Raw genomic sequence first — 25,049 nt, forward strand, 5'->3', positions numbered from 1 at the left:
AATTATGAACTAGTTCTTCCTTAAAATATGCACAAATTAACTCCTGATAACTCAGCTGTAGATAACTTTGATCTTGACAGAATAATTTTGAAATTTATTGTTTAAAGACATAAATACCCTTAGAATCATCTCATAAATATAAAACCATAATTTATAGAAACAGTATTTTTACAGGAATGATCAATGTTTCTCTTGGAAAAAGTTACTTTTAAATTAGGAAACAGAAAGATCTGATATATGATAAAATCATTTTCCCAGGAAGATTTACAATAGTATTAAAGTGGCAAAAGAATATTCTCATGTGTGAAATGTAAGTTAGAAAATAACTAAGAAAGCATCAAGATGGAAGGTGTTTACAGATCACCACGATCAACTTGAGAAGCTGAGGATAGCAACTGTGTGACACTCAGCTCGGCAGCAGCACAGCCATCTCTACCACACTGTGCAGCCAGATATGCCTTTCCCTTCCTGCATTTGTCTGCTTGTAGATGCTGACACACATTTACTTTCTGTGGCAGATCTCATGCTCCAAGTCAATATTAAAGACGGTTTATAGAAAAAGTTATGCAGATTTTACATTTATGAAAAATGGAACATTACTTTAAGTAGATATCTGGCCTTTTCAAAAGAAATACAAATAAGAAGCATGATCATTATTATTAATAAGTATGAAGTTGACTTCAAAGCCAATGTCATATATGTAAAAAGAATTTTCTTTTTGTATCCTGAAAATACAATTTTATTTCACATTTTCATATAATTTCATAATTCAATAAATACTGCAAAGTTCTAAACCTAAACTAGAATTTAAGAAATAAATGATCAAGTGAGTAGCAAGGATGTAAAGACAATGGAAAAATTTTAAGAATGCCAAATTATATACATACCTTGCACTACCATCACTCCTACAACTGCTTCTTCATTTCCTTCCTCCACATGACACTCCTGGGTGGCCCATGTAGTCTGCTAAACTACTGGCAGGACCTTTGTTCCTCCAGCCTTTGTTCATGCTATTTCCTCCATTTGGATGCCTCCCTGTTTCTAGTACTGCACCAAACTCTAAGCACTTTTCAATGACCTTCCTCAAGCTGAAAACTTCTCTGTCTACTCTAGTCCACATTTCCTATCATCCTTTCTCCACTTTAATTCTTTCAAAATTTTAAGCATAGATACAATGTATCTTAATCACATCCATATCCCTACTACTCTCTCCCTCAAACTCTACCCATAACCTATCTTTTCCTCAACTTCACATGCTCTTTTTAATAACCCATTGAGTCTAACTACTGTTGTCTGGGGGTGGGGGCGGGTGATGGGGTGAGCAGACTTCTAGGAGAGAAATGCAACCAATGGTCTTACTCTACGTGCATAATAGCAACCTACTGAACAAACTGTGTTAATTAGTGCAATAGTGGCAAGCCTACACAGGAGAGGGGAGGTGGGCAAACAATTGCTATCTTGATCGGCTTTGAGGCCCTTCCACAGATTTAGGCCTGGTACCATAGTCAAGATTCATGCCTAGGAAAATCATAGGTTCAAGGGGGAAACCTATTATTTTTGCTGAAAGGTCATGTTGATAAACTACTGTATAAATATTTATGTTCATTTTCCTATTCATAGATCTGTACTGCTTTCTCTTCACTTGTGTAATCTGTATCACAAATAATCTAAATGCTCCCATTAGTTAGCTCCATTTTGGGGTTTTCCCAACTCCCACATTTTTCCTCTTCGAGAAAAGAGGCAGGCTTATCTACCATGTGGGACATATGGAAATCAACATTAATACTTCTAGGAAAGAGTTTAAAAATTACCTCTTAGTATTTCATTAAAGACTCCTTAAAACTACTTGTTCTAGAAATGGCAGTTGTTACAGTACCAGTAACATCACATTTCTACTCATAGAATCTTAATTTTCTGTTTTAAAACCTGTGAATAAATAGAATAGGATAAGCAGTGACAGTGGTTTGTTTGAGTATAGTGCATGTGTGTGTACACAATTGCACAAGCACATGCTTAGAAATTATGGCAAGTCCTAAAGTGTTCCATACTCAATAAAGCTGATCTTAAGCTACAGAGCATCATGTGCTTTTACTTTGTCTGGTTTGGGAAGGACATAGCACCCAAGAGAATAGATTCATGAGTTCTTTCTACCCATACTGCTACTGATTGGCACAGAGTAACCAATGGTCTTGACTGACCTACTCTGCGCTAGGTTCTGGATTGGACACTAGGGTGCTTAGGTACAAGACTTAAAAAATTCATAGTGGAACACAGCTCCACAAAAATCTAAGCACACAAAGGCAAAGTGGAAACAATTTGCATACCTAGTGACAGAGTGGTCTCTCAGCTCTTCCTGTAGTGAGTGGGCAACCACTAGAAATGAAACCACAGCTTCACCTGCAGCTCCAAATCACTAAAACCATAAATGGAACTGAGATCTTTGTTAAGTGATTATCAGTTAGAGTATTGTAGTTTGTTTTTCATACCGAATTCCTTACACATCCTTTTACAAGTTTGTTGCTTGTATTTTACCTTCTATTTCTTTCAACCTTATTTTTAATTTTAACCCAAAGTTTAACTTCCTCCATTGTTTTCATCACTTCCAAATAAAAATAAAATCCATTATTGGAGAGATTTTTAAGTTCCTCACATATTGCTCTTTGCTTCAGTCCAACCATTTCCCCCCCATCTATTTCAAACAAAACCCTTTTAGCTCTAACTAGCTTATGAGTCTTTCACAACTTATAGCAAGTATCCCCTGGGTAGGCCAAATGTCCTTGAAAAGCTGTCACCTGGTGTGCAGGGACTGTTTCCTTGAAAGACAGTAAGTGGTCAAGTTTATTATTTGTCTGAAAACTTCTAGGCTCATGGTAAAGCTTACTAACACACCTGGCTTTTTGATTCAGGATGTAAAGTCAAGAGCCATGTCATGCTATGCAATATTTAATGAATATTCCTGTAAAGAATACTAGCAGGAAATTTACACAGGACAACATAAAACAAGAAAAAAGTTATATGTAACAACTATATACCTTAACCGAAATCTGAAATAAAGGAATTTTTTCTCTCAGTTTTATATAAGTCTCAGGTCATGTCAAGTGCATACCTTCTTTGTTAATTGCTTCAATCTTGGCAGGGTAATAGCGACAGTCTGTCCAACGAGCCAGAACTTCTTCTCCAGCTTTAAAATCCTATTCAAACAACTTGTAAGATCAATTCCATATATAATAAACATTTCATTAACAAAAAAGGCTCTTAAATTTAACACGATCCTTTTAAAATGTCATTATGTCTTTAAAAGCATCAAATGGGAAAAGCTTTCTACTTACAAAGAAATCTTCCTCATCCTTCAGCCCTTCTTTTCTTAGCGCAGGTCTTTCAAGGGGTCTCAACCTGTTGCTGTCCCAATAAATCCACTCATCATAACGATGGCTCCAGCGCTCAAAATGGACTAACATCTTCCCTTCTTCATAATCAATTTTTTCAATTCGTGATGGGTACCTCAAAAAAATACAAAAGCTTCATATCAAGAGTAATCCTTATGTCATCAAGTATAAATTAATAAACAGAAATATTTTAACGTATACAACTTACCATTAAAACTATGAGAAAAGTCAGTATCAGCTACTGAACCCACAAATTACACATCACCATTCTTGTCATTTTAAGATGATTGCTCTCAAAAGCTGTCAAATAAATCCTCTAGTATATTCTGAATGCAAAATATAAAGTGCTGTACTATTTAAGAAGCCAATGTGCTGGTATATGTTGAAGAGTAAACAGATCCTTACTTTTTAATTCCATTATCTCAGCTCTGAATATATAAATACAATGTATAATTTGCAGTAAGAAAATAGAAACTGCAAAGACTATAGCTGGAAAACGCGAAGACTTTCTATAGTTACAGGAACACTGGCTATCTAACAGAATGGAGTTATCACTCTTCAAATGCTATGGTTGTATTGTACAAAATAAAAAGTTAAATGAAGGTTTGTATTTAGGATTATATATGTAAATTATGCTTAAAATATTTCACCACGTTGCTTCTTTTTGCATACATGCTCATTTCTGTGTATGCATGCCTGTGTGTACCCATTAATATGGAGGCCAGAAGACAACCTCAGCTACCATTTGCCAAATACCTTCTATCCATTTTTCTTGTCTGGACTTTCTAGATCAGCCAGGCAGCCTGGACAGTCTGAAGTCCCAGACATCTGCCTTTACCTGCCTCTACAGTGCTGGCGGTGTAGTGCATACCACTACTTCTAGCTTTTTGTTGCACAGATTTTGGGGGTAGAACTCAAGACCTCACAATCTCAACTGACCTATCTCCCCAGACTATATCTCTATTTCTACATAGTGTAAGCACACATTATATTTTTCTTTATTCTATAGTAAGCCTAGATGCTGGGAAGGGAAAAACCCAGAACTGTAAATTTAAACATATTTTTATTGTTTTTTTCTTCACAGGTAGATTATCCTATGATTAATTACAAAGTAGAAATTTAATTCAATTAATTTTTTATAAGGAAAAGTACATTATTCCTACATTAATATGTTCACAGATGACTGAACTGTTTAAAATACAAGTAACATTAGAACTCAATAGCAACTTGTGGAAGGTGATTCAGCTATAACTGTCTATCTCACATTTTTCTATTTTAAAAAATAAATTCAGAGCTTTGGTTTTCATTTTTAAAAAGTTTAAACAAAGTTACTATGACACTTTGAGGTTACCATTATTTTGGGTCAGTCATGTTGTTCAAAGTTCTTTACACATCTAAAGAGACTGAGTTTTCTTGACATGATTTCTTAGTTCTGTAGCCCATCTGAGCTGTTGCAGTTCTTCACACACACCATCCTCTTCCACCCATCCGTTTATACATTTTATATCTTTCCTGCCTCACCTCGCCAGCTCCTCCTGTCCTTTTTATTCTCGTTGCTCAATATGCAGTGCTCAAAACTGACTTCCTGGACTCCCTTTTCCATTGCTCCTACAGAACTCTGCATGTTGAAATCCACTCTAGATAGGCTCCAAAACTAAGTGCTGGTGAGTGTGCGTATCACCAAAGGCATTTATATGTTTCCCAAAAGGTCTCCAACATCAAATAAGCTGGGGGAATAGTGAATCAAGAAGTTAAGCTACATACTAGAAGACTTCTTGCTACTGTCAGTAAATGAAGATAAAGCACTTGATTTTACCAAAAAGGAAACATGTAGCCTGTTTTACCTAAAAATGTTCAACATGTCTAAAGACAATGCATAACTAAGGATCACGATGCTAGAATACTGTTCAAGCCTATGAGCTCTGGTGTACCTAAGCTATGCTCCTTATCATAGCCCTCAGCATCTGGCACAGCCATACCAGATAAGCTACTATAGCAGCATGCAGCAGGAAAAAGAAATGATGCTAAAGGAACACAGTCTTCAGGTTTCTTAAGAGCTATGAAGGATGTTGGCTCACCTTAACCTTAACTCCTAGTCTATGGGGAGATGTAGGTAAGGAAACATTTTGTTACCAGAAACCTAAAATTAACATACTTCTGTGTAGACATGCCTATCCACCTACACAAAACGAAATCTATAAGGCTCATCAATTGTAATGTTTCCCTTAATTCATTTTATTGTTATAATTTTTAAAATATAATATTATTGTAGCATACAGAGAAACTTTCAACAAAGGTGCCCTATATTTTCTACATTACCAGCCATTGCAGCACTAAGAGAAGGTATTTCTGTTAAATACAATAATTTCACTTATCACATCACTCAAATTTTAAGGAAAATCCAAAGCCCTTGGCTTTGCTCCCTAGGTTCCTTCAAATTCTAAATGTATGGAACTCTGTATGTTTAAAACATTCTTCAAAGTAGGAAGCGACAAAGTAAGAGTCAAATATATCTCTATTTTCACAGCACGATTCAATTCAGTAAAAAATCTGAATGAATTTAAATAATGTAAATCTAGATTGTTATTTTTAAGCAACTTATGGTTTTCCTTAAATATTTTAAATTCTGTTGGCTGAAAGGGTGCCTGAAGCAACAACTAGAACAAATTACATCGTGAGGAACCTCTTCAGGGTTAGTGACAGCATGTTAGTTTCTGCACAAATATCTAGAGAATGATATGCATACCTATGCTACTGCCAAGAATAAATGTAAATGCACAAGATTATAATCTATTTTATTTTTATAAGTTTTACTAGTCAAATTTTTAAGGTTAAAGGTGCCAGAAATGTTATCAAGAATCTGGAACATATACCTGAATATTAAATCAAAGCTGGGATTAGAGGTTTAGTTCAGTGGCAGAGGGCTTGCCTAGCAAGAATAAAGCCTCAGTTTTGGTACATGACACTTGGTAAAGAAGGAAGAAAGGAGGGAAGGAAAGAAGGGAGGGAGAGAGGAAGAGAGGGAGGCAATGTCAGTAGAATTAAAAAGAAATGTAACTAAATTCTATCATTTTATCATTGAGCTCAATTTGGAGCACTGGATAAAAATACTAATTTGTATATCAGATTCTATCTTGTTTGCTTACTAAAAGTTCACTGTTCTTTATATGTGCTGTATCTTGTTTTCTGTCCATGCTATAGATAATATAATCTGCTTAACAGGTGAGGACTAAAGAATATACATGGTACAGGCATTTGCTCAAAGCAGATGCTGATACAAAAGCTTCCACTCCACGCCAATGTAAGTGCATTAAGTCTATACATAAGTGATTATAACACACACAGAAAATCTTCTAAGTGAATAGAAAACTTTCTTCTACAAGCTGAAATAATTCTGAGAACACTGGGAAGTTCACTGAAGGTTCCTGGAGACACTGTCCATATTGGACTAGGTAGGACATTTCAAGAATTAAGCTCTGAATACAAATGCAATGTACACACAAGGTATAGTTAATTAAATGTTCGATACTGACAAATTATGAATCTGGGTGAAACCACAGCAAATGAGGTCACTGAAGAAAGCAAGATGTATCATCTGTCCTCAAGGACTTCACCTTCTGAATTTGAGGGCACTTGAAGGCAACAGTAATATTCTGTTTGGTGCAGTACAGTAGAAAAAGGAAAACAGGAGGACATTAAGCTGGGCTTGTTAGCTTGTTTCAAACTTAAAGGGCTTTGAAATAGCAAGGTAATGAAATGATCCTTTGTTTTACAAAGCATAGGGCTCCTATTTAATTGGGCCATTGGTTACACCCTAGAAAGGAAAAAGCATGCTAAGGTCTCCACAACACATGTACAATGCACATCCCAATATGGCAAATCAAATATAATTCTATACAGCAAAATAATTCCTCTGTTCCAACAGATGGCCCATACTATTGGTATGTTTTGATACATAGGGTAAAATTTTTGAGCAAATATACTCACAAACACCTTTCTATCTTGAGGCATGTATGTTTTTACATGCTACTTATGCCTTACTATAACTGACTGTGAACTGAACATAAGATTTTTTCCTTTCTGAATTTGGAAGATGTGGTGTTCATGTTTTTGGTTTTGTCACTTTTAAAGTCTGAATCACAGAAAGCTGTTAAGAGTTAAGAATAATGATTAGAGCCAGGCGGTGGTGGCACACGCCTGTAATCCCAGTACTCAGAAGGCAGAGGCAGGTGGATCTCTGTGAGTCTGAGGGCAACCTGATCCACAAAGTGAGTCCAGGACAGCCAAAGCGACACAGAGAAACCTTATCTCAAAAAACCAAAAAAAAAAAAAAAAAAAAAAAAAAAGAAAGAAAAAGAATAATGATTAGGCTAAACCACAGACATTTATGAATGATTCAGGAAAATATTTAAGTAGGAGGATTAGAAATTCAAAGTCTACTGTGTCAAGTAAGGTGCCCGAGTGACTAGAGACAAGATTTAACATGAAGAAATGAAGAGAATGGCACCTCACTAAAAGAATGACTTCTTAATGGCAAAATTCTATGTAAAGCTCTCTGGCCCTATACTAACTGCAGCTGAATAGTAAGTAACAAAGCATTTACAATCTAGATTCCCTGCAATAATCCCACTTCAAAGAGTAGACAAAGTGAGCACACAAAATTCTAATCTAGTGGGATTTACTGAAATCAGGAATTGCCTGCACTGTTCTGACTTAATTTGGCTTTTCTAAGTCCTTTATTATGGAAGCCTGGAAACAGAGTCTACTTTTAGAAAATGGAGGGAAAATTTTCCACTCTAAAATGAATTACAGGCATTTAGACTAATATATATGAAAAGTATGAAAAAATACCGAAAATCTCACTTGAACATACTTTCTGCTAATCTTACCTGGCCTTTACGGTTGGCACTTGAGCCTTTCCAGGTCTAAGTCCTCTAACAAAGTGAAGCCACAGCCATAGCTACATATACAGAAACACCACTGACAAAAATAATTTATTTTTACCTTCTCAAAACTTAAATTTCACAGCCTTGTCTAAATACTGCAATTTTAGCACTATAAATGTATCCAGCTTGCATAAAATTGCTGAGAGAGTAACAGTACCTATAGATTCTAGATTAAATCCATAACTCAGTAAGAACCAGACACTGGCTAAAGATATTGGCCAAAGAAGTTAGCTGCAGCTGTATAGTATCAGTTTCCAACTCCATCAACTTCCAAGTGCTGCCAAAACACAAGGAGAACACAAGCAGTCTAAGAAAGAAGTCACTGCTGGTGAATTCCTCTCCTGGTTCATATTGCTCTTATTTTTGTTTTAAATTTGCTAGATAAGATATATATTTCATATGTATATATGCTCCATTTGCTCAATTTATTATTGTGTTAACTTATCCACTAAGTCAAGAGACTGAGGAATTCCTTTGTTGCAAAATGCTGTGTCTAGGGCAGAGATAGATGACTTTTCTTCAGAGACAAGTATTCGTAAGTTCAACTAGACTTTTAAAGGGATGTCTATCAACAAATAACTTCTGGAACGCAAGACATGCAGTTATGCCAGAAATATCACCTGACTAACTTTTAAAATATCATTTTAAGGTAGCAGTAAAACAAGCATTTAACTGTATTTAAAAGAAACTCATTCTGACTTATCTAGCTTGCTACAACCTGATATTTTTAACGTATATCGATAAAGTCAACCATAAAAAAACTATGTGTGCAAAGGACTGAGTCCACAACTATTACTAAGTTACAACGTACTACATATAACCAGAATATGCTACTAAATTTTTTTAATAAATGTCATGCAAACAAAATGGCAAAGGTACTTTTTTTAAAATCCCAATATATTTTCAAGTTATATATTTTAAGTTATTTTGTTTATGCTGATAATAAAATTTATAATTTTTATAACTAGGAATTAACAGTTTTTAATTCATTTCAGTAAAGGAATTTACATGGCAATGTAAGAATGAGTGATGACACAGTATTGTACTAACATGCACAAAGAGTATTTAAAGAGAATATAAGCTTGAACAAACAGATAAGCCTTAAAGGATAGCAATAAACAAACGAAATAAAAGTTAAGAATAATCTAAGGGCTGGAAAGATGGCTCCATGGTTAAAAGCACTGGCTGCTCTTAGAGGTCCGGAGTTCAATTCCTAGCACTCACTTGGCAGCTCACAACTGTCTGAACTCCAGTTCCAGAGGACCTGATACCCTCTCATAGGTATACATGTAGGCAAAACACCAATGGAAGTGAAAGCAAGAAAGAAAGAAAGAGAAAGAAAGAAAGAAAGAAAGAAAGAAAGAAAGAAAGAAAGAAAGAGAAAGAAAGCAAGCTAAGTGTTTGGAGATTGTAGGAGGTAACGACTGACAATCTGAAACAGTTATGTGAATAAAAATTTCATTTATAACATGTGTTCGCTAAAAATATCTAAAACCTACTAGGACAGCCAGGAACAGAGGTAAGAATTGTCTTATCTATAACTGTTAGATGATTACTTGCCAAATAAAACCTAAGGTAAATATAGCAAATGCAATGTCCTTGTAACCTAGTAACTTTTTTTTTTTTATATTGTTGGCTTCCTGGACACACTTTTTTTTATTATGCTTTGTAATTTTCAAAATTCCCTCATTCACTTCCTGACTACCCTGGCAATGAAGATACAATAATATTACTACGCTGGTAAGTTAAAAGTCACTTTCCCACAGGCATGCTAACTTTTTCATACTTTAAATATAACAATGAAAATAAAATCTTAATTCAAACTTCATATTATAAAATGGAATAAAAACATGAGTCTCGATGCTAAAGCACACTGAGCTAATAGGTTCTGTGTCAAAAATCACATCTTCTCTTACCCTGAATTGTAAAAATTCTCATCAGTGATTTTTCAGATTTTTGCATACCCACTTACTCCTAACACTTGCCAGTAGAAAATTCTACTTCAACTTGCTTCTTAGTTTTATTCCATTACTTTCTTACACTAAAGTATTAGATTAAGAACCCTCCCACACACACACACACACACCACCACCTTCACTAAATCATGCTCTCCCTTTCACCTGTATCGGAGTCAAGGTTCATGTACTTTGGACAATTTGTTCAGATTTTTAGAACTAGACTTTTAAAAATTGTTCCAGTCAAACCCAGAATTCTAGGATGCATCTATTTCTCTTTAAAAGTTAGCATTTAGAATACTTTCCAATAAGGTTTGGTTTTTGCTCCTACTGATTACTTCTACACATTTACACTGACTTGTTTCACTTGGCTCTTCCTTATTTGATGTTAATGTATATCGGGTACCTATACCACTTGGTAGAAGCCATGCTAAGCTCTAAACTTCTTTCAGTATACTGTATGCTTTAATCCTCAAAGGTTTCTTCCTGTAAGGCACTACTTTCCCACTGTTTGTTTTTGAGACTGGATTCTACCAAGCTGGCCAGATCTTAAAAGAATGTCTCAGGCCCCTGGGTGCTGGGATTACAGGTATATGCCACCACACCAAACTCAACCTGCTTTTTTTTTTTTTTTTTTAAGTGAGGTAACTAGTGAACCAAAAGGTCCAATAACTTGTTCAACTTAAAGAGGTAATAAATGATAGATGATTGAACTCAAGTTGTTTAGTCTATAGGAATCATTTATCCAATCATTATACATTCTGCATTGTGCACAGGCAGACCTAAAATTAACTTGCTTCGCCTAAAACTGTACTTCTAAGAACAAGAGCGGGAGAGGGCTCTTAAATACTATGTACATACATTACTAGATAAGTCAGGGAAAATGCTGGCCTATGGATATTTGGACAACAGCCTAAAAGCTTTGGAAATCTGTGCATCAATGCATTGTACAGGTGATCTTACTGGTGACAAGTTTCTATCATCCAAATGGTTCAGACTTCTATACTCTGGTTCCAAATTATTCTGGCTTTTCTCTATATTTCTGAACACCATTTTTTCATCTAAGTGACAGTTTTGAAAAACTACCTATAAATTCTTTATACCTATTTTATTTGTCTCATGTCTGTAGTAGGTCTTTCTATTAATAAGGTTAAATTATTTATCAACTCAGAAAAGGTAAAACTAGATAAAGGAAACTGGAGTTTTAATTGGAAAAAGCTACCACGGAACACTCCCACTAGAACACCAAAGCAGAGACACAAGCTCATGACAAAAGGGCATTTACAACACATATTTTCAGGCTTCTAACTTATTTTACTTTTTCCAATAATTTTTTTTTCCAAAAAAATAGGGCTAAATAAAAAAAAAATGTAGATCAGAAAAAAATTGATTAAGAAATGCAGCAATATACTGAGAGCATGTGGTTAAGGACCAGGTGTGTTCTGAACTAACAATACCACCCTACTGTACTTCTAATCTCGCTTTTCATACTTTTTTGTTGGGAGAGACTCATTGTCACGATCTTAGCAGGCAGAGCTCTAGTTTGAAGAAATTTAAAGTGTTTGTATGCTAGCACAGGGCCATCTAATGATTAAAGTAGATTAAACATCAGAATTTAAAACAAAGCTCTTACCATTTCAATTTGAGTTCTCTGCAAAAAGTGCTTAAACTGTAGTCTACAAATATTTTTTGTGGAATATATAGTTCAATTATGTTGGTAACTCCACTTTTTTTTCCTGAGTGTTCAGTAATCAGGCTTTCAATAACAATGAATGACTCAAAGTAATTATATTTCATATATATATGATATATATATAATACGTCTTTAGAAACTCCAAACACAAAAGAATAAAGACTTTATTTACATCAGCTACAGAATCTCAATCTTGAAAGTATCCACCTAGTGTTTCTATAAATTTCAAACTTATCTAACACCACTTTACTCTTACGATGGCAAATTTGCAGGGGCATTGTCCTGCCCTCAGTATAGATCACACATCTCTATATTCCTCTGAAGAGCCACCAATTTAAAGTTACTTTTTATTCAAAAAAATATGCATTTATTTTCAATTAAAAGGTATCTGTCACTACTATAATCTTAACTTCTTGAATTTTTTTCACACTTCTAAAAATTCAGTTGGTGAACAAGTTAAACACATTTGCAAATGTTCTATACAGTTCAAACCTTCCAAATGTGTGGGAACAGCATTTGCCAACTCAAATTTAAACTGTTCTAGCAAACTCTCATAATTGGAGACAACTTCACATTTTTTTTTAATCTCTCGCTTTCCTTTGCTTTAATCTCGAAGAGAATTAATAAGAATATTCCAAAAGAAGTCAGAAGAGCAGAGCTCATCTGAGTACTTTGACTATATTTCAAATACTGTAAGACTAACTGCATATCACTCCATCTGCTGTGTTCTCATAAATAAATCACAGATGCAGAGTAACAACTTCATCAAAAGGCAGCAGCTAAACTGTTAAAACCGTGTCATCATCTCTTATCCACTACATTGCATGTGACTACACGTCAGTGTGTACAAGTGCCCTGTAATCTAGCCATCTACCAGAGAATACCTCAGAGATACTGCTCTCACAGCCTGCTGGAGTGACACGTTTTTCCTGTGTGAGTCTAGCTCACTCTCATGCCAACACTAAAGCCTATTAAAAGGCTGGACACTGAAGTCTTCAGATCCCTAGAGGTTTATTTTTCAGTTCTCCCTCTCCCTTTGCATTTATGCCAGTGATTTAAATTTGAAGTTCTAGAATTCAAAGCAAGTTCAGATATTTGACCCTAAAAATATTGTATAAATAATAGCCAGTGCTGCTGCTAAGCAAAGCACGATTTTCTCATAGTTACCAGATCAATAAAGAACTGCATACATTAAAAACCATCCACTTAGTATCTCCAATATAACTTTATTACGAACATTCTCTTTCTTTAAATACATTCCTATACCAAAAATACTTGTTTTGGTATTCTTATGTTGTCTTCCAAACTTAGTGTCAAGATGTGAGTAGACATAGGTAACAGTGGAAAATTTAACAGAAAAGTAAGATTTAAAACAGCTGATTACATTAGCTAATCTAGAACAATAACATCCTTATTCAGGTTGTTCAGAAAATGAATTAAAGAAAATTGTTTTAAATAAGATGACAAGATACTCAAAACATAAAAGTCCATGTTCAGCAGATGATCTGTGAAGATATAGGTAACAAAAGCAAATACAAAGTAAAAATGTCAAACTCCAGGATGACTTCTCAGGTCTCCATTCATCAGTATAGACAGGCAATCAAGTCACCAGTGACTTCCATTTTAAGCTGTGTGCTTCTTGGAAAACAGGAAGTAACAATCTCTATGTAATATTGGTGAGTTCTCAAGGAGAAGCTATGTTTGTGTGTGTCTCCCCCCCCCCCTCTTTTATTCTAAATACGTGGGGTGGGGTTATAAGGACAGTGGTTAGGAGCAATTGCTGCTCTTAAGACCTGGTTCATTTCCCAGCACCTACACGATGGTACACAGCCACCTCTAACTCCCTCTTCTGACCTCCTCAGGCACCAAGCAGGCAAAAGACTCACATATAAAATAAAATAAAAATATCTGTAAAGCAGTGTGTGAGTGTGTGTGTGTGTGTGTGTGTGTGTGTGTGTGTGTGTGTGTGTGTGTGTGTGTGTGTACACACAAACATTTGAGTGAATATACCTTCAAAAGCCAGAAGAAAGCATCAGATCCCATGGAGCGGGAGTTATAGGCAGTTGTGAGCCTTTCCACATGGGTACTAAATGTGGATCCTATGGGAAAGCAGCAAGGTCCCTTAACCACTGAGTCATCTCTTCAACCCCTCTAATGCTTCTTTTTAAAAGGAAATACACCACAGTATACAGTTCAGTGTACATGTCTTGAGAACAGAAAAATAAACCTGCTTTATTGGCCAATGTTTCTCAATAAAACCATTATCACTGGACTTACTAGAAATACATGTAGACATTAAAACCTAATTTCATTAGCTTCATTAGCTTCATAAGTATGAATCTCTTTTTGAGAAGAGATTCTCAACTCCAACTTGCTTTCAGCAATTATAGGCCACTAAAGTATAATCAGGCAAGGTCTGAACAAGTATTTCTCTAAAAATATTTTCTTTTAATTTAATTACCAGATCAAAATTTAATAGCTACTGAATTAGAAGACATTTCACCTCCAAAAGTAAACTTCTTATATATCAAGGCTAAAATGATGTTGATGTCCCTAAAAACTATTACATGAACTAATAAGCCTGAGAGAATATATGAGTATGAGATAATGTTATTCACAAAAGCAGCCACTTAAAAACCAGTGAAGATTTACATAAAAATGGATTCTTTCTATACTTATACCTCACAAAGTTTCAATAATGTACCTCCACAGTAAAACAATCTTGGCTGACTCACAACCAAGGAAGCATCCCTACACAAACTGGAATCTTCTGCTGCATGGTGTAAATGCACTATTTTGTAGTTGGGAGTATTTCACCACCGTCATTGACACATCATAGCTGACAGTTGATAAAATATAGATTCTGTTTTTTAATCACCTTTGCTATCATGAAGCCTATTTCTCAGGTGCTTCCCAAGTTCAACGGAACACTATATATACATACTAAAAAGAACTACCCACTGAGTAGCTGGGGCAAAATAACTGTGTCACTCAACCTCAAAGCAGTCTTTCAAACTCTCCCAGAGAAGAGCACAAAAGTGAGGCCATTTAAGCTAGTGAGGTCTAAAGCTAAATGTTAACAAAGGCTAGGGCTAGTCTCAAGTCAATACTATGACTAGAAAAGGTTTCTGCCTGCCATTGCCTATTCAGTAAGTTGACTGAATGCAAACTGATCACAAGCAAATCTATGGGCTCCCATTATGGCTTTCCTGGAGCTATGGTGAGAAAAAATGTCAAAGTGTGTAGTGAATAAAGTCCTGGAAAACTAAGATACTAGGCCCTTCTCCAAAACAAATGAGCGTCAGGAGAGGGGAGCAAGGGTAGCACTGGTCCCAGGTAGAACCTATCAAATGCTCTTCTGAGTGGTCCAAGAATGGCAACAAGAGGACATTTGCCTAGACAGCAGAGTGATGAGCCACTAGTTGGAATAGCAACTTGTTCCCCTGTCCTTACTGCTCTGTGAGCCAGTGACCTGTGTGTTGTTTCCCTCCTCTACTAGCTACAGGGCTATCAGACTAGCGTATCACCCTTTCCTACACCACTATGTAAGTGACGTGCATGGGGGGTTTATACGACCACCTGCACGGATGACCAGAACAAGAGGAAAAAGTGCCATTCTGAGAGGATTAGCTTTCTAGCACAACAGCCAGATGCAACAAGCCTTGAAGTTCTGCTCTTTAAGGAAGGAGATGGTTAGGTTGTGGTTTTGGTTTTCAGGGGGAGAGTGAAGGATGCACATGTACAAGTCCTAACCACTAACACTAGCTGGTAAAGAGCAAGAAAATAGACACATCACAGTTTTTAGCCAAATTTATAGGAAGCTGATTGTATGAATTAACCTTCCTTAACCTCCTCCAGTACAGCTGTAGTCATTCAAGGGTACAAACCTCTTTATTTGGCTCTTCCTGTAGACAAATACTTTCAAATCTCAAACTGTACTAAACAATGTCTAAAGTTTTTAAATCCTAAACCTAAAACCCAATGTGCATGTGTATTTAAGGGATGAATATAGTCATGTGACTGACAGGTGGTTAGAATAGCAAATGACTTAGTAAAGCTACAGATTTTGTGCTTTGGGTCCAAGTTCTGTATTTTCCATACCATTTCTGTAAGTAGTCCAGTGCCTCCAAACGAGCACCAATCTCAAAAGTGATTCCAGGACGATTTGGGGGCTTTTTACTCATCTTGAGATCCTATTCTTCAGTATTTTCTTTCCACTACCTCAAGAAGAAAAAAGAAAGTTAGATTTCAAGGAATTAAATACACAGGAAAAATTGTTTAAGGGTAGAGACAGGATTTAAGTAACTTTCAAAATAAAACATAGAAGTTACAATATTTGCCAGGTTTTTAATTGAAAGATTACTAAAACCTGTAGGTAGCATGAACAGGAAAGCAATCTTTGTAAGGAATTAGTAAAAGAAAACGAGCTAAAAAGAGGAAACAAGCTATCAAGACTTATTAATGGGTAAATGCCTCAAATCTTAACTCAAAAATTCCCAAGAAAGTTACACCCATAGAAGGCCATAAATGTTGTGTTTTAAAAATTAAGACAATTCTGCTTACTGAAGGGACCAGCTTAATCATTTTTCACTTACTTTCCAGAAAATCTTTTAGTATGTTAAGATGTACAACCATATGTAAAATGGAAAAAAACAAACAAAAGACACTATGGAGGAAGCAGTAGACAAGCAGTATGTCAGGGAGGTTTCTCACCAATCTTTCTGTAAGATCAGGATGGTTACTACATCCTATCTCAGCAGCACTCCACTCAAACTTTTTAACATAAAGTTGCACAGGATTTTTCTTAAATTTCACATTTAATAATCAATAATACCAGAGTTTGACTCTGAGTATGCTTTCTACCATTAATTCAATATAGCGCCCACAATGACAATAAAAAAAAAAAGTTTCTTGTCAAAAAAAAAAAACAAAAAAAAAAAAAAAAAAAACCAAAAACTGCAGAGGAGACTTTAGTTCTCTGTAGCTCATTCACATGAATATTTACTGTTCATTAGGCCCCACTGGCAAACCTAGCACACTTGAGGCCTTCTTTTCACTACTGAGTATTTGAGGAAACTGAACACATTCTCAAAGTATCAATAGCAGAATGAAAATATAATTGGTAATGCACAGTCTCATAAAAGTATAATTGGCTGGTAATCAGGAGTATAAAGCTGGTATAGTTGGAAGAAGATGCCTTAAACACGTTTTACATTACTACTGACTAGGATCCTTCCAGCTTAAAAACAAACACACAAACAAACAAACCCCAAACAAATGAAAATTTTAATGATGGTTTGGCCACTATTTCAAATAGGTAAAACATAACAGCAAACAGAATTCCAAATGCCCCTTCCTATTTTTTTTAGAATCAGAAAAGGGAAGAAAAAAAAAATAGTATCAATGTTTGATACAAAAACGAGGAGGGAGGGGTGTCAAGTTTACAAGCTCATGGCTAAGGGGCTATAGAGTAGTTTGGCAAGGCATCAGTGAGGTTAAGATTCATAGCCAGGGTGCACTGGGTGTAATGGTAACAAACATAAATATTTTAAATAGAAACCTTGTAAGTGTGCAATATACAAGGCTGTTACTTAAATGCGCAGAAATAGAAGCTGAAGAGGCAGTTTGCCAGTCACGCTAACATTTCCTAAAACCAAACTTCCAGCCTGTAAATCTAATCCTCCAGTGACTCTCAGGAATGAGGTACCTCAAAAGGCACGGATGGTTTCCATTCTCTCGTGGGGAGAGGGGAAAAAAAGGGAGGCATCTGAACTAACAACTCTTACAAAAGACAATCTACTGGACAGATCCTTAAAGTGAAACTGTTTAACAAGGAGACAGAGAGTGCAGAGGAAACAAAAAGAAACGAAAAGAGAAGGGGAAGCGGTTAAAGAAAAAGAACGGCGATGTAAGGACGGTAGAAGTTAGCAGAGATGACAGCGAGGAAAGAGAAAGAAACAAGAGTGGTGAGGGAAAGACCGCGAAGCGAAGCAGAGGTGGGGGGGGGGGGGGACGAGGCGGGCACGCAGGGGTGGCAAGGGAAGCTAGGAAAGGCCGCGGCTCGGCTGGCCCAGAGCCCGGGAGCTGCAGGTTGACAGCCGCCCGCCCGGCAAGGGAAGGAAGGCAGGGGAGCGCGGCGGCGCGCAGACAATAGGGCCGGCGAGTGGCAGGGAGCCCGGCGCTGGCCGAGAGCGACGCGGGCGCGAGCACGGCCTGGGGACCCCGCAGCCTCCAGGCCCCGCCGCCGCCTCTTACCGACTCGGCCTCGTCTCCGCACAGCAGCCGGGCCGTCAGGGGCCGAGCCGGGGCGCGTAAGGGCGGCCAGCGCGGGCCTTTTCCGCGTCTGCTCGGGCAGCGGCCCGGGAGCTTGCAGGAGCCCGGCGAGCCGGACCCGCGGCGCCGCGGCGGACCAAGGAGGCGCGGGAGGAAGCTGGGTCGGAGCCCTCAAGTCCGCTCGGGGGCCGCTACCATCGCCGCCGCCGCCGTCGCCGTCGCCGCAGCCGCTGCCGCCGCCACCGCCGGCCAGCCCTGGCGCGACGCCGGCCGCGGACGTCAGCCACCCGCGACGCGCCGGAAGCGGGCTGGGTCACGTCACGTGACACGCGAGGGCCGGGCTCGCTTGGCGTAGCTGATTGGAGGAAGGTTCTAAGGGCGGGGCTTTGGCCAGGGCTGGGCTGCTGGCGAGTAAAGAGACCTAGGCTCTGAGGTGAAAAGAAGAAGATGAAGGCCTCTTGTGATTGTTGTGCAAACTTTTAAATGCACCACACACTTTCCTCGATGTCTGTTCCAGCACACGTTAAGGACAGACACATTGATCTCTGTTACAAAATCAGAAAAACATGTCTTGAATGGATACTTTATCGCTGACACTGAACTATAAATAAACCACATGACAATCACAACTGCACGCTTATACTACTCGCCAATTTCAGAAATCCTTACAAAACAGCAGACATTCTTAAGAAGTGGAGGACAGTTATAGAATAAGTTTACACAACTAATGGTATAGGGACTACCTTTACTGAACTGCCTCCTTTGCCCCAGAGTCTGTATTAAGCATGAGAATCCTGCCCCAGCTTTGAGAAGATCCAACAAGTCAAAGTACTACTGAAAGGAAATGTCTATTATTTTTCTCCTCACCCTGCCTTCCAAATTTTAAAGAGCATCTTTGCATACAGATGGCAATTACATTTACCTTGCTTCATCGTGTACAATGAAAATAGCAAAATAACTCTAAATTCCAATGATAATGAGATTTGGTAGTAAGCAAACATTCTCATATTCATCCTTTTATTAGTAAGGCATTCATTCATATGTACGTTTCTAATAGATACAGAGTACCACTGAGTTTGGTGATCCCACAAACAATGTAAATAAATCAGTAGTTAGATGGTGTTTAACGTCCCGTTCTTCTTTTCAATATATGAGAAATTTCCTCCATTGTTTTCATTAGTCCAGTGCACTACTAAATGAAACAGCATAGAGTAAAAATGAGAATGACCTTCCATCTATACTCTGGCAAGTTACCCTCAGCAACCTCAGTGAGCAACACACAAAATGGAGACGTGAAAGTCAAATAGAGGATTAGAAGAAGGATCCAGTGAGAGAGGAGACAAGGAGGGGTAATGGAGTGTGAGTTATGATATGTGTGTATAAAACTGTCAAGATAAAAAAAAAAAGTATGTTTTTTTATAAACGGGAATGAGGTCTTATGTACATTAGTGGCTTGAGTAATGCATGTTGAAAATGGAGTGTCATACTTAGTGGTCACTAAATTGCAATGGGGAATCTCTACTATTTAACAAAGAGGTACCAGGTCTACTTGAAATGCACAATGCAGCTCTTCAGCTTGAAGAATCACACCAAGCCATGCATGACTTTTGAATGTTTATTCAGACATTCGTATGAATGAAAAAGACTTGCTTTAAAATGTATGTGCCTAAAACTGGGTCTCATGTGTGAAACATTTAATTGGGGATAGAATATAGTTCAGAGGTACTATTGTCATTGTCAGAAGCAGGACAGCACACAGGAGCACACGTTGCTTGAGAATTCTACATCTGCGAAGGCAGGCAGCAGGAGGAGAAAGTGCCATTGGGCCTGGATTGGGGTTCTAAAATCTCAAAACCCACCCCCAGTGATGCACTTCCTCCAATGAGGCCACACCTTCCAACAGGGCCACTCCCTCTTTCCCTAGCCTATGAGGGTCATTTTCAACGCCACAGTCATATTGACATTTTGGAAGTGTTTTAGGAAATACTTTAGTTATGGAGAGATTGGTACATAATATACTCTAAAATGGGGTCATTAGACATTAAAGAACTAAAAAAAAAAAAATTCACCTATGTCTAGAAACATGGCTCAGTGACTAAAGGACTTTGCATATAAGTATAGGAACTAGGGCTTGGATATTCAGAACCCATGTAAATTCTGAGTGGCCATGTGGATGTGGTAGCACTCAGAAGGCAGAGAAAGGGGATCCCTGGAGTAAGCTAGATTAGCTGTGCTGTCAAACTCCTGGTCCAACTGAGGGGCCCTACCTCCCTGAATAAGTATCTCTCTCTCTCTCTCTCTCTCTCTCTCTCTCTCTCTCTCTCTCTCAGACACACACACACACACACACACACACACACACACACACACACACTACATACAGATGAGAGGAAGAAAGAGAACCTTCACACATGTTGTTCTCCCTCATTGAATTTAAGATCAGGACTTGATAGAAAATAGAGAAGACTCAAAAGGTGTCTCCCCAGCCATGTAACCAAGCCACATACTGCTATCTCCTCTCTCTTCTCTCCCACTCAGTACACCCTCTTCCAGATGGTGGATGTAAGCCATCAGTCATTCCAACTCCAAATATAGAAAGAAAGACCTTACAGCTGTGTTTGGGCAGAACCAAACAAGCAGTGGGGAAATTAGCTTGAAACAACAACTCGTTAGACAGAAATCATTGATCTAAATTCCTCCAACACTAGAAATATGAGTGTGGAACCATAATACTTGCTGTAATATTTAACAACTGAGTATGTAGCTTACAGTAAGGAAACAAGCCATCCTTGAAAACACAAGACAGGTATTTTTTTTTCTGCTTGTTTAATGTTTGTAATTAGCTTCAACAAAGACCAAATAATTAAAACAATTCAAGATTTTGTTGTTGTTGTTGTCGTCGTTAATAGACTAATTTAATGGAGAACTGTGCCTGCAAGAGTCAGTGCTGGCAAAACTCCCTGTTCTAAGGTACTTTAACTTGGCACTAACATAACTTACTTCAGTTCAATAAGGGCTCATTTGTCTTGTGTCTGTAGCTATATCCAGTTAACAAGTTGTTCAGAATGTATCAACTACAGACAGACGTCCAAGCTAGCAGCAAACTTAGAGACATCGTATTTCCAGATGTTACCATAGCTATCTGTTCACAAAGCTAATAATAATTCATTCTTCAGGTCTTACTGACTAAAATATAAGATTTTTTAAAAATGGCATGCCAGAGGACATCATAGTGTGTGTGTGTGCATGCGTGCGTGTGTGTGTGTGTTTGTGTGTGTGTATGTGAGCACTTGATCATGCATGTGCACATACGCCACAAGAGAGACAAAGTGTCTTAGTATGCCAATTGTTCTGAAGCCAGGAATGTCCAAAAAATTTATCATCCAACCCTGAACACTTTTGAGAGTGGAAGAAAGTGCCATTTATTAATGATAATTCTAGAGCAACAGATGGACCCCTGGGCAGTCTCAGTAAAGATTGGGCCATGTCATATACAACAAGGGAAAGTGCAAATAAGAATGTACAGGTTCTTTTTTGGAATAGCACTTGACTTGGGAATTCTTCTTGATGCCTCAAAACATGTTGCCCTTTGCCATTCCAAGAAAGAAGATCAGCTCTCTCCTTTTAGCTGCTATGGAAACAGATGGTACCTCCTCGGATTCTTCTTATTTGCTGGTGCCACTTTTACTCACCAGATCATCATCTCTCAGGTTCTATTCCCCCACTTGTCTGTATTACTCCCTCCTGAGTTGTTTGCTAAAATGCAAATTCTTAGGTTCTAATTCTTCTTTTGGTTTTGGGGGCAGCGCCTTAATAAGCCACACTAAATGGGCTTTATGTGCACAAAGGTATCAGACCTGAAGGATGTGAGGAATTGCTTGCTTGCTTATGATGAATGGAGACATTGGAAAGCTGGATCACGAGGACTTGCTGAGCAAGCATTCTGATCTGAGTTCAAATCTCAACCACCTGTATACAAAACAACAACAAAAGGCTTGTCTTGGCTATACAAGCCTGTGACTCCAGGGGTGTGTGGCAGAGACAGGAGAGTAGCTGGGGGCTGGCTGTCATCCTCACTCTAGATTCAGTGAGACTCTATAGCAATGAGATAAGGTGGAAACTTATAAACAGAACATCCAACATCTTCCTATGGCTTCCAAGGACACTACATACACACAGGTATGTGTCTACCACATATCACACACACATTCTCTCTCTCTCTCTCTCTCTCTCTCTCTCTCTCTCTCACACACACACACACACACACACACACACACACACAGAGAGAGAGAGAGAGAGAGAGAGAGAGAGAGAGAGAGAGAGAGAGAGAGAGATTAAATAAAAACAATCAAATCAAATTTGGAGTTAGTTTGATTTAAGGATCAAATTATAACACCTTTCATTCTGCTTCTTTAAGGCTGGTTGAGTCTTAGCATCTATATTTTGGTCATTAACCACTTCAGCCTTATCCTTCAAATATTCTGGTCACTAACTGCTTCAGACTTATCCTTCAAATATTCTAGAACACAAAAACAAGTCTTAGAAGTCACTCTTTCACTGACCTAAATTAAGTTTATCTCTGAATTAAGAGTGGAAGCCATGAGCCTGATCTGAAAGAGATTCAAATCTCGATCATGAAGGCAGAAATAGAAATTGTCCAAAACCCTGCGAGTTGAGAGATGGAAGTGCTGGGGAACTTTAAAGCAAAATTAGGATGCTTCCTCTAAACGGCAAAATGAAAATTGGCAACAAAAATAACTAATATTCAGCTCAAATGGCTTGACTGATCTTAACTCCAAATTACAGGTTACAGCCACCCTCCACAGCTGAGCATATGCTTTCTGATCTGCAAAATTAGAAAAGCAAGCCCAAGGAAGGACAAATCCAGAGAGAGACCAGTGTGAGCTGGTCTCAGAGGCCTTGAGTGTTTGCTTTCCCAGCCAGTCTCTGCAACTTAGAGATGCATTGTTAGGGATTGTTGCAACTTCAGGAAGGAGACTGACTAGCAGAACATGATATCCATGCAAATCAACAGCCACTAGCACTGATCCTTCCAAAAAATGAATTCTTTTATTTAAATTTATTGAAATTTTAACTTGGGATTTTAAAATCTACAAGACTATTGTTTACTTAAAAAGTAAACCTAAAAGTTCCCTAAAATGAGGCACAGATGATTGGTTTTAGCCATTCCATTCAGACCATTTTGAATATGGCAAAAGAATACAAAATTATCAGACTGAGGAAGTATCTCAGTGGTGGCTATTGAAGAACACTTGCCCAGCCTGGGTTCCATCCCTCATAACCTCAAAAAATAAAAACAGCAAATAATTTGGGACAGGGAAGTGGTAAGGCAGGCTCTCTTGGTAATAGCTGCTATCCTAGAAATAAGAAGGAGCTTAGGGCTGGTGACATCTTCAAATGCAGTAGATAGCCCGAATGTTTCCATTTCTTCCTTCATCATTCATTTACTAAATCACTTAGAAGTTCTGGTTCACTTAGGTACTGTTGCAATACTACCGTAAAGGAGGCAGATTAAAAACCCAAAGTGCATTTCTATTCTAGAAACTCAGAAGTGCAAGATGTAAATGCTGATCAATTTGTGTCTTGGAACTCTCTTTTTTTTTAGTTTTTATTTTTTTATTTAAATAATTTGTTCAGATTATATGCCGATTGTTATCCCTTCACTTGTATCTTCCTGTTCCCCCTCCCTCCCTCTTTCACCCTACTCCCCTCCCCTAGGCCTGTGACAGAAGGGGACATCCTCCCCTACCATATGATCACAGCCTATCAAGTCTCATCCTGGTAGCCTGCTTCCCCTTCTCTGACTGCCACCAGGCCTCCCCACCAAGGGGAAGTAGTCAAATAGGGGGCACTAGAATTCATTTCAGAGTCAGTCCCCGCTCTCCACACAACTGTGGAGAATGAGCTGCCCATTGGCTCTATCTGAATAGGAATTCTAGGTTTGCTGCATGCATTGTCCTTGGTTGGTACAGTAGTTTGTGTAGGCCCCTGTGGGTCCAGATCTGTTAGCCTCGATGGTCTTCTTGTGGGGTTCCTGGACCTTCTGGGTCCTTCTTTCTCCCCATTCTCTCATACCTCTCTCACCTGGAGTCCCAGTAGCAAGTCCCAGCATCTGTCCCCATCTCACACTGAGTGAAGACTCTCAGAGAACATCCATGTTGGACTAGTATCCAATTGTAGTGCGTATATACCATGGATCTCTTTCTGGGTCTGGGCTAACTCACTGAGGAACTCTCTTTGGTGTGTAGTTGGCCATCTTCTCATTGTTTCCTCACAGCATGTAAAGAGGTTACCTCTCATATCTCTTCTAAAGGAGCTAATCTCATTTGTGAAGGCCCCACTTTCATGACCCCCAAAATTACCAATGGCCCCACCTCCAGACACCATCACATTGAAGAGTAGCACATCAGTATAGAATTTAGGGAGTATATATTTAGCCCATAGCAGTCTGCAGGGTTTTGGGTTGTGTCTTTTTAATTACACGTCCCATACCTAATGCTAAGATGTGAGTGACATAAAGTAAGGAAATAGAAAGTAAAGTAAAAGGAGGTTCCCACACCAAATTGGCTTTCCCGATAGAAGACGGCTTCAGAAACAAACATCATATGAAGCTATACATAAAATAGCAGGAAGTAGAGGTGTCATGGGACTCCATGCATTCTTCCCAGGTAGGCCAGGAGAGACTGCATGGAGAAAAGGGACAAATTTTCTAACTTAGATTTAAAGGATAAGTAAGCATCACATAACAGCTCTATGAAAACTACAACTATTTTAT

At 38.1% G+C, this 25,049-nt stretch overlaps 1 protein-coding gene across 8 annotated transcripts in view; it reads right to left on the minus strand.

Annotated features, from left to right (window-relative positions):
* Phf20l1 (PHD finger protein 20 like 1) overlaps window positions 1-18,392 on the minus strand; it is a 70,802-nt gene extending 52,410 nt beyond the window's left edge. For 7 of the 8 annotated variants that reach the window (XM_051159588.1, XM_051159587.1, XM_051159586.1 and 4 more), the window contains exons 1-4: window positions 18,236-18,392; window positions 16,082-16,201; window positions 3,330-3,501; window positions 3,107-3,191 (exon numbers count right to left, since the gene is read on the minus strand). In XM_051159588.1, coding sequence (XP_051015545.1) covers window positions 3,107-3,191; window positions 3,330-3,501; window positions 16,082-16,164 — 340 coding nt within the window. In that variant the 5' untranslated portion in view covers window positions 16,165-16,201; window positions 18,236-18,392. The remainder of the gene's footprint in view (window positions 1-3,106; window positions 3,192-3,329; window positions 3,502-16,081; window positions 16,202-18,235) is intronic. The other variant, XM_051159582.1, reaches the window with a different exon arrangement.
* Between the last annotated feature and the right edge of the window lie 6,657 nt (window positions 18,393-25,049).

The sequence above is a fragment of the Acomys russatus genome, chromosome 17, assembly GCF_903995435.1.
Source record: "Acomys russatus chromosome 17, mAcoRus1.1, whole genome shotgun sequence".
In the NCBI taxonomy this organism is placed as follows: Eukaryota; Metazoa; Chordata; class Mammalia; order Rodentia; family Muridae; genus Acomys; species Acomys russatus.